We start from the raw sequence: 16466 nt of genomic DNA on the forward strand, positions 1-16466 counted from the left end.
GCCATTTGGACAAGCATCACTAGACTTTTAAACACAATATGCACCTTCCAATGCAAACGTTAACGTGAGATTAATACATGTTTGTAGTTGTAGATCGTCCAAGTTAGTAGAGATCTGAGAAAGACTGTTTGTATAGATGTTGACTGACGTTTCGACAATCTTAGCGGCTGTCATCTTCAGAGTCAATTATTTGTAAGATTGATACTTTATAAATTTTTAGTGGTCAGGATTTTTGGGGAAAATGTGGGAAAATTTGGCGCTGTGCTCGTAACAAAAAAATAATCAATTTCGGTATTTAGTTTGTGGCGTAGTCAGATAAGATAAATATGAGATCATTTGAGAAATTTGATTTAAAACCATAAAGTCAATGTATTGGTTCTATGGAGAGAGATGACACATCTTCATAACTCATTGCGCATGCTAGAAATTCGACGGCCGCCATTACTCTGGCAAGTACTGGCTAAGGAATTTGTTTATAATTGTACTGTGCAAGAACATTAATTTACCCAATGTGGAGGTTTACTTTTGAAATCTGCGTTCTAATTATCAGAACAACAAATTACAATGCAATACTTCCAATTTGTCTTTAAAAGAGCGATTTTCGTACAAAAATATTCCATTGTACTGTTTAATTTATAGTATCCAGCAACCGCAGGACTTGCCAGAGTAATGGCGGATCTTTTGTAAGCGCATAAAAAATCTGGGACACAATGCACCCCTTGGTTGGCCTTCTGTTCATTTCCTATTCTGTGATTCAGAGCCCTCTATATGTTAGACATATAGAGGGCTCTGATAACAACGCTTTCTAGAATGCTTGTGCGAACTGAGAGTGTCTTAAGAATAACAACATTTACAACATTGTCATGATAAGACCGCTGACGCATGAAGTTCAGCTAAACAAAATCCCAAGTGTTTACAACTTAAATTTAACAATGCATTACAAACACGTATAAGCCTAAAACCATTCCGTTCTATGTATTTATTGTATTGATTGATACATTTGAATTTCAATAAAATTTAAAATCACACATGATTGACTGAAATCTGTAATTTAAAAACAATATATGGAAATTCTGTTTTGGTGAAATCAATAACAAAACATTCATTTCAAATGTTTTCTTCTCTTAGACTTTTTAATTTACGCAACGTCAATGATTACGTCAATAATGTGTCTCAAATGCATTATGGAACCTTTCTTTGGTAAACGTATTTACCTTCCTATACGTATTTCGTGTTTATACATTATCAAATAATTAAGGCCTGCTTCAAACGTCGAACTTTACATGCACCGAACGCATTAAAGAAAAAAGAAAATGAGATAAACTTCCTCATTATCTTTGGTTTTAAATGCGTTTGGTGCATGTAAAGTTCGACGTTTGAACTCGGCTTAACACAAACATTCATTTGTTAAGAGACGCCTTGTTGAATAACTTGAATTAAACCCTACATCGTTTATTATGTAATTCATATATAATGTGAATATTTTCACTTGTTATCGTTGTACTTACTCTTCAATAATTTAGAATCCATTACTTTAGATATCTAACTACTGCGTGTCAAAGTGACGCAAGGACGCCATTTTGAAAGGTGGCAAAAAGAAAAACTGAAAATGAAAAGTAAGCTGAAAGATGGTTAAAAACACAATGCTCTCATACGTTTTAAAAACTAAACCCAGACTATCAACTTTGTAAATGAATATCAACAGAGGAAAAGCAGATATTAATCATAAATATCGTCGGTTTTGCCACCTTTGAAGATGACGGCTTACCTCACTCGTAACTAAAGAATATTGGAGTAGTTATATATCTAGTGGACTGGGTTCTAGGTCATTGTTACTTATTACTTGCTCAGCAATTCTTGACTTGAAATTCAGCCATGTTGGTGGTCTGATACAAAAGAATATTTTGTCAGTGTTATTGTTGGCAGCAGTTGACGAGGGCGTGCAACATTGTTTGGTAGATCTCAAAAGAATGGTTGCAAGTCAAGAATAAATCATTAATATTTTTTTTACATTCCAAATGTTATTCCATCCTTATGAATAATTTAACTGTCAAATTTACTTTACCAAATCATCCTTGATAGTTCATGATCATACAGAATATACTTCAATTTGTTGTTAATGATAACATTCAAATTGTGGTGGTTGACTTCTCAAGTAGATCAATACCCTCATCTTTTATTTTAGAGCTGTTATTTGGCAACATTTGTTCGTTATAATTTTCAGTGCCGGGTACGAGTTTTTGTTGACGAATCAAGGGTTGATAATGTGAATCAATTACTGCAACATATTCCAATTTCTCTGTTGGTAGTTTTGACTCATCTTCGTCATCTTCATTCTGTGTTGGAAGCTTGGGGAGAGGAACGTTCTCTTTATGAGGGATTTCATAACGCCCATCTTTACTAATAGTTAGAGGACTGTTGTCTACTACATCGGATAGCGCTTCGTATATGTGATCTCTATCGTCATCTTCAACTTTTGTCTCAAGTTCAACTTCTTCATGTTGTTCTTTTTCTAGAAAAATGATTAGTTTGGAGTGTAACAAAAACAGTTAATGAATTAAAGACATTCTTCAAAACATAAAAAATTTTAGGAAATTCTATGTGTATTCTTCTGGACAAGTAGTCAAACCACAATAATCATTAACATTATCAAGCCCTATATGCTTAATCGACATATGATAAAAATTTTTCAAGCCTTCCAAAAATACTTCATACTGAAACTTCCACGACAAACGGATACGACTAACGGGTTCCTTCTTTACTATGTAAGAATTATACATTGTGACAAAATAAATATGTCACTTTGCTATGATTTGCAAAAGCGAAGAACAACAACAATGATAAGAACTTTAATAACAAAATCATAAACCAAAATCCTAAATCGACCAATGGTAAAAATACTTCAATCCTTTCAAAATATAATTATGAAATTAAAACTATAATTTCTATGTTTCAACACTTATCATAACCCGTAAACATAACCTTGTTTAAATTTTATTGTAAAAAAATGAGTATCTTACTTTGTTTTGATTTACGAAAGCAAACAACAACAACAAGAACAACAGTAACAATCACAAAAAAAACGACCGCGGATACTCCGGCAATAACACCTGCGATATTTGACTCATCAGATGAAGACTTTGGTGAAGGTGGCGGTTCTGCAGAATATAATGAAGAGTACGTTGTAATATTCAATACATGTCAACCATGATTTTGTTGATGACATCATTGTAGTGATGTGGGTCAATGTTATTGCTGTGACGAAAAATTTTATCTGGACATGCGCAATGGATTCATCTTTTGTAAATTGTAATAACGTCAGTTTGCAATACTTAACAAAATTTAAGACAATGAAGTCAACTATATACATTTTAGCATTCCTGGCGACAAAGGTAACCAACAAAACTGTCAGTTGGTTATGTTATAGTTTCAGAACTAGCGATGAAGTGATGATGGCAGTCTAATATCTGAAAGAATCGCAGAAACTCGCAGTTTGCAGTTACTATATCAAGCTAGGGCGGCGGACTAGTATCCCGAATGTGCGAGTTCAAATCTCGTCCAAGTCACATGTTTTTCATTTGCATATAAAAACCGTGTTAGGAATAATATTATGAATATCAGTTGTTGACATCAGCAGATTTAAAGGCAATACTATCTGAATACACTAAAAGGTTATGTGCGGCTATATTCTAAAGTAAGGAAACAATTTCGCATGTAAAAAAATTAAATAAACTTCTGAAGCAACACATTAGCACAGATAACTCAAAACCGCTTTGTTTTCACTTAAATTATGATCAAGCAAAACAACGTAATTAACGGTAGACCATTGTTCACATTATATGAAATGAGTTCACATTATATGAACGTTTCACGTTCAATGAAACTTTCAGTGCTTGGAACGTTTCATTTATTATATATTATATCAGGTACAAACCTATAGCTTTGTAGTGTGCACGAAAAGAAAACACACTTTTTGGATGAGAGCCATAGCTACCAGAGTCACCAACAATAAACAAATGGTTTGTTGAAGAAAGTATTTCCATTCCTGCCGTTGCATTTTTTCCACAATATTTACCAAGTAAAGGAGAGGTATCATTTGGACCATTGTAAATGTAGAGAAATGTATCATTGCACTGTGGAATATTTAATATCAAGAATTTCAGTGAGATGACAAATGTTTCTGGTACAGTAATCAACCATGAACAATGTTGAGAGTGTGGATCCGAAACGTTTTGTGCAGGGTCGTGGGAAGATATAGAACCATTGGGACCGCTGACTGAACCACGACAATCTTAATTGTAAAAAAGAATGCAAAATGGAAAATTAAAGAGAAATATTATTTTGGACGTGGACCATTTAAAAAACTTGTAGCTGCAACAGGACATTCGGGACATTGTTTGATATTTTTAAAAAATACTAGGTAAGACCTGGAATCGCATGCAAAGTACTTATTTAAGAAGTTATTCATCACATTAAAATTAGTAAAAGCACCGATGCGTTTCACATATACTGACCTTTGTAGTAACAATAATAAAGTTTGATGCGACCAGAAATGTCCGACGTCTTAAACACATGTGCTTCAACAAATTCATCGATATTTTCGTCATCTTCCGTATTAAATAATATATATTCCATTTGACTAGTTGCCCATTTCACAATTTGACACTTTGGGGATGACAATGAATTGGAGGTCAACAAATAAAAAGGTTTAATAACTGGCAGTTCAATGGAATCATACCAGTTGCCATTTGTTTGACAGCAATAATGAATAACAGTGTTATCATCATATGTGCCGTAAGGTAATTGTTTTCTATAATCATTATCATGTTTTCGCCAGTCATCTTCATCGTCCCATTTTACAGAGCCAGAACTCATACCTTTTAAACAAGTACGTCTCGACTTATCATTGGGGCGTGATTCTCCTCCTAGGCTATTTTTATTGTCTGTGTCTTCATCGTCAAATTTTACATATCCAGAATTCAGACCTTGAGGACAAGTGTTGCCCGACTTGTAAAGACAGTACGAACCTGTCAAAAAAATGTACAAAAAATTATAAGACTTTCCAGATTTTTCTATTTTTTTATAATTGTAGTAGTTTCAATTTGGACGTATGTAATTTAAAATGTATTTTTATTAGGCAAATATTACTTCCGCTGACTCAATGCGTTTTGGGCTTGGAAATTTTTTTGACTTGAAAATTGTTTTAGCTTGGAATTTTTTTGGCTGTCGACTTATCAATTTCCCTTATTATATAGCAAGCGTCACTTCCGTTGACATTACGTGCTTTGATTGGCTGAGAACAGGGGCGGATTTAGAGTATGTCAAATCCGTCGCGCGACTGATGTTTGAAATTCAAAAATTACCTATTCATATTAATTATTCTTACTTTATTATCGCATTTACTTCGTGATAAAAATCCAGCTTTGTTTATTATTGAAAACTAATGACTAATCAATGAATATCTCGTTGGTAACCAGATCAGTTGAATTTAATTGACCTGGAATAACCGACTGATAAGCGGGGTGGCTTGTCTGGTTCGACGGATAAAGGAGTCTATGAACGCCAAAAGCGCTTATTTCGTTGGTCAATGGCCAGATCAGTGGACAGTCTGGAATGGTCTCGACTGATAATTGGGGTGGCCAGACGTATAAGGGAGTCCAATTGCTATCTTACAATTGGTTCATTTGAATTTTTGTTTTATTGTGATTGGTTTGACGGATTTCGACTGATAGCCAACTGAACTAACATACACATTTAATATAAACGACAACTTTTTTGAAAATAGACATGTTTCGACATCTTATGATGCCATCTTCAGTATGAGTGAAATAATAGGTGATACAGGGCTTATATAAAAGTAATATGATACATAAATTACAACAATAAAAAGGAAATAAGATAAATTAATGAGGAGCGTCCGAGCGTATTATAAACTAAATATTGTATTGAATTTAAAAACTTGAACATTGAGGTCAGGGTTAGTTTTGTTAATGTGGAGTGCTTCTTTGATTTTAAGGGTGAATGAGGTGTCGGCAGTGTCGATGATTTTGAAACAAGAGGGTGAATAGTTGGTTTTGCATGAGTGAGATTTAAGAAGGTGTCGGTAGATATGAGAGTTTTTGTCTGTTGTGGTATGTTCCCTGATTCTGGTGGATAAATGGCGCGAAGTTTCGCCAATGTATCGGGAATTACATCCCGCGCAATTGAATTCATATACCACCATAGATTTAATTGAATCAGGGATTGGGTCTTTAAATGAGAAAAGGTTTTTGATTTTGAATGATGTGAAAATTAGTCGAATGTCAATATCTGTACAGAAGCGTTTCATAATGTTTGTAAGTCTGCGTTGTGTGTGTCGTGAGTAATGTCCGATGTATGGTAGTTTGAAGTATAGAGTTGTTATTTTGGAATTTTCATTTGTGTTGGTTGTGAGGAGTTTCGGTGTCTAGGTTGAGGTTGTTGCTATGTTTGTTGTCGAGATATCGTTTTACGGTTCTTTTAATAAAGTGAAGTGGGAAAGAGTTTCGTAAAAGAGTGGATGTGATGTTTTTTATGTCTCGTTGAAAGCCATTGTTCGTATTGTTAAGTTTGTATGCTCTGTCGATGAGTGTGCGTATAAGTCCGGTTTTGTATGAAAGTGGTGTGAAACTAAAATAGTTCGTCAGAAGTCCTGTGTACGTTGGTTTGTGGTATGTAGATGTTGTACAGCTGTCGTGAGATTTTGTTACTAAAATGTCAAGAAATGGCAGTTGATCTTGTTGTTCAGTTTCAAAAGAAAATCTAATGTTTGCGTGCTGTGTGTTAATGTAATTATAAAACTTCATGCCTCAGTTTCGTTAGTAAAAACACAAAAAATATCGTCAACGTATTTGCGGTAAAATAGTGGTTTAGTGTCGTTGTAGTTGTTTAGCCAGTTTCGTTCATGTGAGCCCATGAAAATGTTAGCAAGTATGGGTGCCAAGGGAGAGCCCATCGCAACACCGTTCGTCTGGTCATAAAATTTTCCATTAAATAAAAAATGCGTCTGTGCTGTTGCTATTAAAAACAGTTGTGTGAGGTCTGTCCTGTTTATACTGAACCTGGGGTTGTGAGTGAATATTAAGTCGATTGCTAGGTTGATGGTTTCAGTAAGTGGTATGTTAGTAAATAGGCTTTCAACGTCGTAGGAGATGAAGAATTTGTGACAAGAAGTTGATGAGTTGAAAGATGAGAAGTCGTCGAGGAAAGTGAAAGAATCTTTAGTGGAGTGGTCATCTGGTATGAGTGGTGTTAGTAGAGACTAAGATACTTAGCTAAATTATAATTGTATGCGTTGATTGATGAAACTATCGGTCGTAGTGGAGGCGATTGTTCTGGTTCTCGTTTCTTGTGAAGTTTCGGTAAGCCATAGAAGCGTGAGGGTTGAGAACCTCTGGGGAAGATATCATTATAAACTTTGTTGCTAATAGAGTCTTTCTTTAGAAGCTTCCTTAACAGTCGTTGTAGTTTGGCTTCACGTGGTAGTGTGACGTCTTCTTTGAGTGGGGTAAACTTTGCTGTATTGTTAATGATTTTAAGGCAGGAGTTACGATACATTTGACGATCCATGATTACGACGCCATTGCCTTTGTCCGGTTTGAGTATGATAATGTTTGGATTGTTGCGAATGTTTTTAAGGATGTGATGTTTTTTGAAGTCAGCTGGTGTCGGGTGATAAGATGAGATGTACAAGTGAGCGATGTGTGCCAGCTCTGTTTTGAGATGCGTGTAGTCTTCTTGATTGCGAATGTTGTGTTTTATAGTTTGGTGGATTTTTTCGAATGTTGCCAGAATGTCGGTTGAGTTGAGTCGCAGTGGTTTAATGCTGAACCCAAGGCCATTTTTCAGGAGTTCTAGTTCTTCGTCTTTTAATTGGTGTGATGATAGATTGGTTATCGTCTCGTTGTGTGTGAATGGTAGGGTTCTGTTCCTTGTGAGATTACTTAGTTTTTTCCGATGTGTGGCAATTGTCTTTTGTAGGTATTTGGTTATGTTTTTTTCTATAGCTTTGTTTATAATATTCCAGTCGAGAGAGGATAGATTATTCTTTAAGCTTTCTGATATTTTTGTTACTTCATTCGATAACTTCCTTTGTTCGCTTTTTGATTGCGCTGCGTAATAGTCGTCTGCGTATCGCAAAGCTCACTGTCTGAATTGAATGTTTGATCTTTTCATAGTAATTTTTATAAGCATGATAGAAACTAAACTACAATCAGATGGAATTTATGGAAATCTTTTACAAATTCATATATTGACATAAATGCTGCTGTCCAAACTGTGAATTTTTTCAAGAGGGTGAAAAATTTATGGATAAATTGTAAATGCTTGGCAAAAACGATCTCGCGAGCGACATTTCAGTCATTGATGTTCAAAAGAAAGCCAACATTGTTTTGAGTTTTATCAACAGAAATTTACATCCAAAATTGTAAGTAAAGGACAAGTGAAGTGTATGCATGAATGTAATATATCAAAGTCAATTTATGCGAGTGTGTGATGCGATTTATGTCAATATGGCGTATGGTAAGCAGATTGATGCTTCTAAAATTGTTGTTGCCGAAGGACTTTTAGCTATGATTTCTTTAGTGCTTGGGGAATCGTGGCCGTTATATGGCAGCGAAATCCTACATTCCTGCAAATATATTTCAATGGACAAAAAATCTGTAGCCATAAGGCGCCATACTATTATTTACTTTATCATAAGCAAATGTTTGGGGCTTTTCAGTTTATGATCATTGATCATTCAATCATTGGACAGTTATACTACATATTGTTTACGATTTGAGAAAACTAACATTGATTACATGAGAAGCTGTTTATTATAACCTGTGATTTTGAGTCTTCTGATCCATGAAGCTTTTTATTTTGACAATTTGACTGGAATGGTATTAAACCTGAGTATTTCACATACATGAAATGTTGTCCCATGTCACATATTGTCCCCTTTTCTAACTGAACACCTCATGTAGAGATGTAAAGGTGTGTTAATCTACGGCTCATACCAGATTGTTTGCTATGAATTCCAAAGGGCTATTGATGTATGAAAAGCATTTTCTATAAAGTAAAAATGTCTTTCTATGTATGCAGATAAACCTTGAAATTTGGCAAAACAGCAAAGTATTTTTCATGATCACTAGGTAATTTTTCTGATGATCATTATAATTTCTAAACTAAATTATTTCAGATTTACATTTAAACGAGCTTTGATCATATGAAAAGATATTTATCATAACCAGTAAGCATGACACATGAACCAATTTTAACATTCATGTAATTATATAATTAAAGACATGTTGGTTACATTCTGTTTGTATTTGCAAATACAATGCTATTAGTGATTGCTATATAGCACACCTTGCACATATTTACAGAAGATAATAGTCTAGTGAAATGCCTAATAAACATTTATGGCATTAAGCTGTCCTTAACTGCAAATTTTCACTCTGATAGTTTTTGCTTAATCTTTCGCAGAAAAAAATTTTGAGTTTTTTCTCAAAAAGTGAATTTGCTGGCACTGATGTGGAGATGGGTAAAGGGTTACAATAAACTTGCATGGTTTGAAGTCTGAGCTTTTCTATATCTATGAACTGTCACTTGTACTACCAAATTTCTAACTTAACTCATTACATAGAGGTTTGAATGGGGGTCTCTAGGGGGGTCTATGCCTGACAACTTGGTAGAAATCTTTAAAGACTATATCTGTTTTTGAATAGCAGTATTGTAAAATAAATTTTACGTTCCTAGACATGCTAATGAGCCATATATTTGGCATGATAATGAGCTTAAACATTTGGCAAAACATTCAAGTATTGTTCACTTCATATTTTTTTTGAAAAAAACGTAAGCAGAATGTGTTGTTTTTACGCAAAAATGATGCCCACAAAATACATTTTGTATTGCTCTAAAACGCTGATAATGGCATTTTCAAGGCTCTGAAATACAAAATTTCTCAGGGGAGAATGCCTCAGACTCCTCAGGTGCGGAGCGCCTCCGACGTTTTATGACTGATGTTTGAAAAATCCTACATCCGCCCCTGGCTGAGAAGTATTTTTCCGGTCCGTTATTTTTCTGTGAATGGCCAGCTTCCAATACACGTAATTTTTCGACAAAACGTAAACAAATTTGTAACGCGAACAGAAAACATTATGTCATATGGTTTTTAAAACGCGCAAAGTTAAATATGAAACATGTACGATTACGGAAGTCGGAACAAAGACAACGAGAAAAGCTTTATTTCAGGTTGAATAATACCTTATAATAAAATTTTGTTAAGCTTCCCCGGTCTTCACTGAGAAATATCGATCCTCTGCCTTCTAGTACAAACCTTACCTCATGGGCTCGGTCTGTACAAAAACACCTATGTCTAACAAGTATCCCACTATTATCATACAAAATACCTAAGTGATGACACTGAAAAGTTCAACAAAAAGTCCTAGCCATTATTTCCCAAAATTTCTCAAACGAAAAAACAATAAAAAAACTTTGATTTAGCTTCTTTAACGGAAAGACGTTGGAAGCTTTATGCGAAAAATGGTTTTCTACTGTAACGAGCTCAGATTCTCATATATTGCACAGTTCTTATCTCCTTGGCAAGAAGAAAATTATAATTTCAGGAAAAAGCAGATCTTTTAAATTCCTAATTTGGTCGCTACTAAACTTTTGCACAGGCTTATGCAAACCGAGGAGACCTTTTGGAGAACTCGAGATTTAATTGATTGAGTTCAGATCGGTTTGCACAGGATAATGAAAATTCAGAAAATACAGCAGTAGACCAATCAGTGCGCACGTTTTATTATTTTTTTATTGTTGTTATGTTTTTAGCACACTCGTTTTATGGCCCTTCAGGCTAGGTCTATAAAAAATAATTTTGGTTCGATATTTATTGGTAAAGACCTCAAACAAGGTTAAAGCACTTAGTAGGTTAGAGCTTTTCTGGTGATAGGAGGTTTTAAATGATTTTGTTAAAATCTGCATTCGTTGAGCAAAGTAGAGGGAAGCATGAACAAAAACATTGTATTGCAAAACAAAAAGCAAATTGTATTACAAACGTCTTACATGAAAGGGAAGTTTGTCACTGAAGTCTGTAATAAGTGTTTTGATGATATAAATGGTAGAGGGAGAACATAAAGTAAGCTCATAGCCATGATGTATGTAGAGTATCAGTAGATGATTAATATTTACTAGTTCTAGTTGTCATCAGTACTCCTAACTTAGAGACAAAGAAAAACCAAGTTTATAAACAACAATGACACACAAAATAAATTCCGGCACTAACCTTTAGGCCATCGTTTTGCTTCTTTGTTCGTTTGCTTAAATATACAAAATTTTCGCACTATATCATAATTTGAATTCGTAATTGGAAAGGTAACATCCATATGATTTCCAAATGACGCTACTGAACGTGGATTTCCATTCTCCATGTCCTGGAACCTCCATCCCTCACGCCATCCACTTTTCCAATCACCAGGACATCCAGTTTTAGCTTTAGGTAAACCAAAGTTACCAGTCGGCCATTGATCTGTCAAACAAAACTACGAAAATGAATTGGAATTTTTTTCTACATTTATTTGCTGTAAATACTTAAAATGCATTTTTTGTGGCAGCTATATAGATCAAAATAGTTTGAAATGCTTATCCTCCATTTGTTTAATCCAAATCTAACCATACCTTCTCTCTGAGGAATTTCTATATGTTTTATCGTTATGCGCAATTTGAGCTGTTATGCATGCTTTTAAAAACTCAATCCCAATGGTACCACGTGAGCCTTGTGAACTATCATAAGCCACATGTTTTGGTACTGATGTATTGTTACTAAGCTTTATTCGCCTCCGAGCTTTATACGTGTTAAGCCAAGAAAATTTCATCTTATATCAGAAAAATCTCCTCGTGAATGATCACTCTTTGAGGAAATAGTGTGTCGTGCCCTAAGACCATTCAAATACCAAATGTGCATGTATAGAAATATGGTTCAGGGGCCGATTGCACAAAGCCTGGAGAGCGTTATCCATTGGCTGGCAAAAATTTTCAAACTTGTAAAAGGTGTTTATATTTTTCTTATGAAAAAGAAATTTTGTAATCTTCGAAACAATATTTTATTTCAATGATTGCACAGTTCAAATCGTATACTTTTCTCCTATAACAGAGACTTTATGAACGTTCAGAAAAATTTGCTACCGGGTGGATAACGCTATCCAGGCTTCGTGCATCCGGCCCCAGAGCTTTAAATATCGCAATTATACTGTTTTTGCTTCGATTGTTTTTTCTAGTATAGTTTTTGACCCATACATTTTTTTGGAAAAAAGCTATTAAAGTACTTTACAGTGAAACTGATTTAGCTTCAGACGTTATAAATTACAACTGTCATTGTTAATAAAATTTTTGAACTTGCGACGATAATTTATGGCTCGTTTTGTATTATCATAGCTCAGCTTCTAGCATTTTTTTTCAATTAATGAGGATCGCGATACCGTAGAAATGGGCCATACACTATAAATGAAGTATGAACTTTTGAACGATCAGCATGACGTTCTTTGTGATATAGCTACACTCGATGAAGCATTTTATTAATTAAAGTTAATTTTATGAATTACCCAAATCATTTTACGCCCAAAAGAACTTACAAAAAACAAACAGTCAAAGATACATTAACAATGCCATTTAAAGTAAAAACAAACCTTCAGCAAAATGATGAGCACTGTAGTGTGCACGAAACGCAAACACACTTTTCAAATGGGAGCCATAGCTACCAGAGTTACCCACAATCAACAAATGGTTTGTTGAAGAGCGTATTTCCATTCCTGCAGTTGCATTTTCTCCACAATATTCACCAAGTAAAGGCGATTTACCATTTAGACCATTGTAAATGTAGAGAAATGTGTCGTTGCATTGTGGGATATTTAACATGGAGAATGTCAGTAAGATAACAAATGTTTCTGGTACAGTAATTAGCCATGAACAATATTGAGAGTGTGGTTCCATGTCTGCTTTTGCAGTTTGATGCGATGAAATTGAGCCGCTGAGACCAGAAATAGAAACACGACAGTCTAAAATATAGAGAGTTTTGTGAAACATTCTTTTTGAAATTAAAAATAAATAATTAAACTTTTTACAACCCATACCATACAGCCATTTTACAAATCATCATGAGGAATAATTCAAACAATAGATCTCTATTTTAGTGCTCTTCCACGCAAAATTTGTTCAACAAAAGATTAAAGGATATTTAAAGACCTTTGTAGTAACAATAGTATAAATTGACGAGACCAGAACTGCCAGAAGTGTCGAAGAACACACAATCTCCAGCATAATAATCGAGATTCCTAGTGTTTTCCGTATTAAATGAAATATATTCCATTTGACTTGTTGCCCACTTTACCATTTGACATTTGGGGGATGACAATGAATTGGATGTCAACAAATAAAAAGGTTTGATAACTGGCAATTCAATGGAATCATACCAGTTTCCATTTGTTCGACAGCAATATGTAATAATAGTGTCTATATCATATGTTCCGTCAGGTAAGTATCCTCCGTGTTTATTTATATTGCCGTTGTTTTCGTCGTCCCACCTCACAAAGCCATGACTCATACCATTCGGACAAATTGTACCTCGTGACTTGTAAATACAATACGTACCTTTAAAAAACATAAAAAATATTTTTAAGAAAATGTTATTACTTTGGAAGTCATTTGTCAAGATACTATTGTACATGTTTGTAAATAAATTATGATATAAAGAGGAAAGCATCACTAAAATATTCATTTCCGGTTTTTGAACAATTATCAAAAACGACAATGAATGGCCTAATAATGTTCACCAACTCATCATAGCACACCAAATTATGTCCATTCATGTCGTATATAGAGATCGTTTGTGTTGACAACTCTCCATAGTCCATTGCTCAGAGACAAACAAAAAGCTATTTTAAGCAACCATAACAAAAAATATATATACAAACAGCCACAAACCCTTAGGCCATGGTGATGTTTCTTTGTTTGTTCGATTCAACATACAAAATGTTCGATTGACATTTTCACCCGATGCTCTGTCTAGAATGGTTACATCCATGTGGTTTTCAAATGACGCTGTTGAGGGTTCTTTCTCATCTTCCATATCCTGGAACCTCCATCCCTCTCGCCATCCGCTTTTCCAATCACCTGGACATCCCGTTTTAGCTTTAAGTAATCCAAAGTCACCACTTGGCCACTGATCGTTCTCTGTAAAGCAAAACTACTAAGATGAATTGGAATTTGTATTACCAGTTTACAGCTTTACATGGTATATCATACGTATATGCTAATTCAATAGTTGCTCTGGAACAAAATCATTTCAAAATCATTATCATCCTTTTGCCTAATCCAAATTATAACTCCATTCTCAATTTCATCAATTTCTATGTTCTTTCACAGTTAAATCTGCTATGCAGTTTTTGAATATTCAACAATAAAGCTACATTTTTTACTTTCATATAAGTAAGAAATTAATCACAATATTAAAAATTGCGTCAGTTTTAGCCTGCCAACCACTCACGAAGACCAGGCGTGTTAACGTGAACAACGTAGGTATAGTGATTTAAAACGGCGCTATTATGTAACTTGTTTTTATTATAATTGACCCAGTATATTTTAGAGTGAATTTTCACCTTTTACGAGGACAATCTATTATAGTGAATCACCAATTTTTAAGGAAATATTTTGTCCAACCCCAATATTAGTGACCTTAAGATTTGACGACGCGCTCATCTACAACGCGAGCGGAAATGAATTTTAAACCAATGCGCACGTGCGTGCGTCGTGGAGTTTTGTCGTGCTTCTACTACGCGGCGTCTTTGCTTAATCCCACGTCGTCCTAGATCGAAGGTGGAATTTTTCACAAAAAAAGGTTTTAAAGTAAGTATTCAGCTTTTAATTCACCATTTACAATTGTCTGTGGAGTCTGGTATGTAATTGATGTGTTGATATTTATCTGCGAGTAAAATATGTTTACATTTTTGCTTTTAGCAAGGCAAGAAAATGGCAGAACAGTTTTCATCATCATCAAGTGATTGCTCATCAATTCTTCTTCGTTTATCAAAGCGGCGTCATACGCAACAGCTATAGCATTTCTTGTTTTTTTGAAGGAGGCCATTTTTTTGAAAGTATAGGTAGTGAACTCACAAGTCCGCGTCGTTAAGGAAATCTATTCTTAATGACTTAACTTACAATGACACGCGAACGCATTCGCACCAGGACATGCGCGCCAAGCTCGCGTCGTTGTAACGCGCGTCGTGAAATCTTAAGGTCCCTATTTAAACGCAAGCAACTTTGTCCTCGCAAAAATGTTTTCGGGAGCCACTGAATATTTTAATAAAATACATAGCAACAGTAACTCCAAATAACGTAAGCACGTAAATCCAAATAATATAAGCATATAACTCCAGATAGCGTAAGCACAAAAAAATTCGCAAATTTAACGCTAAAAAAATTCACCCTAAATGCTGATCAAACCCAAATCAGTCCTGGTAACAGCAGTGATGACCAAACAGGCAAAGTCCGTCAGGTTTTTATCCGACCTTAATGCATAGTTAAACGTGGAACGGATATCCTACACCAATTTAAACTAAAACTCTCTACATTGTTGAAAAACCGGTTAAATTCATTGTTTTTGGATACTAACACAAAAGGCTACTTGCAATCATACAAAGACAAAACACCCAAAGAATTTCAAAGTTTAGCAGTATACAAATTTTCATGTCCAGGCTGCACCAAAATACACATGGGTAAGACAGAAAGATTCCTCTACACAAGACTACACGAGTATGTTATTACAGAAAACGAATGAGCAATTTGACTTAACTCTCTTCCTCCTGAGCAACTGTCTCATCATTGGTCAAACCTTCCATTCAAAGAAGCAATTGCTATCTGTAGGCAGAAACTGTAACTTAATCATGGCACTAAAGCTGTAAAATAATCATTCCTAATGAAGAAATAAAGTCGAAACGATGAATCAAAATCCTTACGATATTTGGAGTTACCGTTGCCATATATGCATTTGTCATCATCTCATTTGATGATTTTATAAGCATGCACATATGCACATGAGATAGCCTGATTCTAATAACTTTATAAAAGCTTTTGAATTTTTGGCGCGTTTGTAGCATTGATAACAAATTTTACGACAACTTTAGTCCAGTTGTACTCAAAATACTTTGGAGGTTAAGTAATTATTGTGAATGAGGTTTTGAAATTCACCCGGTGAAGTCCGCTATTATTACATGAAGTTTACTGCTGTTTTTGTTAGGTTGAAAACCCTATCTAGCCCAGATAAAACTTTCTTCTTGTAATTACAAATTTAGAGTATATCGGTCGTTACGACAGGCTGAAAGGAAAATTACTATTTTACTGAAACAGGGCAAAAAATCATATAAGGACTTCTAAAGATAAGTTAATTCAAAATAAAACCGCATGCAAAC

General features: G+C 34.7%; 1 protein-coding gene across 3 annotated transcripts in view; it reads right to left on the reverse strand.

The window, feature by feature from the left end:
- Positions 1-1436: 1436 nt before the first annotated feature.
- Positions 1437-16466, reverse strand: part of LOC124436989 (cubilin-like) — a 37194-nt gene continuing 22164 nt past the window's right edge. For 2 of the 3 annotated variants that reach the window (XM_046987007.1, XM_046986993.1), the window contains exons 6-13: positions 13984-14232; positions 13246-13650; positions 12690-13058; positions 11291-11533; positions 4515-5027; positions 3935-4291; positions 3021-3158; positions 1437-2512 (exon numbers count right to left, since the gene is read on the reverse strand). In XM_046987007.1, the coding sequence (XP_046842963.1) occupies positions 2130-2512; positions 3021-3158; positions 3935-4291; positions 4515-5027; positions 11291-11533; positions 12690-13058; positions 13246-13650; positions 13984-14232 (2657 nt within the window). In that variant the 3' untranslated portion in view covers positions 1437-2129. The remainder of the gene's footprint in view (positions 2513-3020; positions 3159-3934; positions 4292-4514; positions 5028-11290; positions 11534-12689; positions 13059-13245; positions 13651-13983; positions 14233-16466) is intronic. The other variant, XM_046987000.1, reaches the window with a different exon arrangement.

Source organism: Xenia sp. Carnegie-2017, unplaced genomic scaffold (assembly GCF_021976095.1).
Source record: "Xenia sp. Carnegie-2017 unplaced genomic scaffold, XeniaSp_v1 HiC_scaffold_1, whole genome shotgun sequence".
In the NCBI taxonomy this organism is placed as follows: Eukaryota; Metazoa; Cnidaria; class Anthozoa; order Malacalcyonacea; family Xeniidae; genus Xenia; species Xenia sp. Carnegie-2017.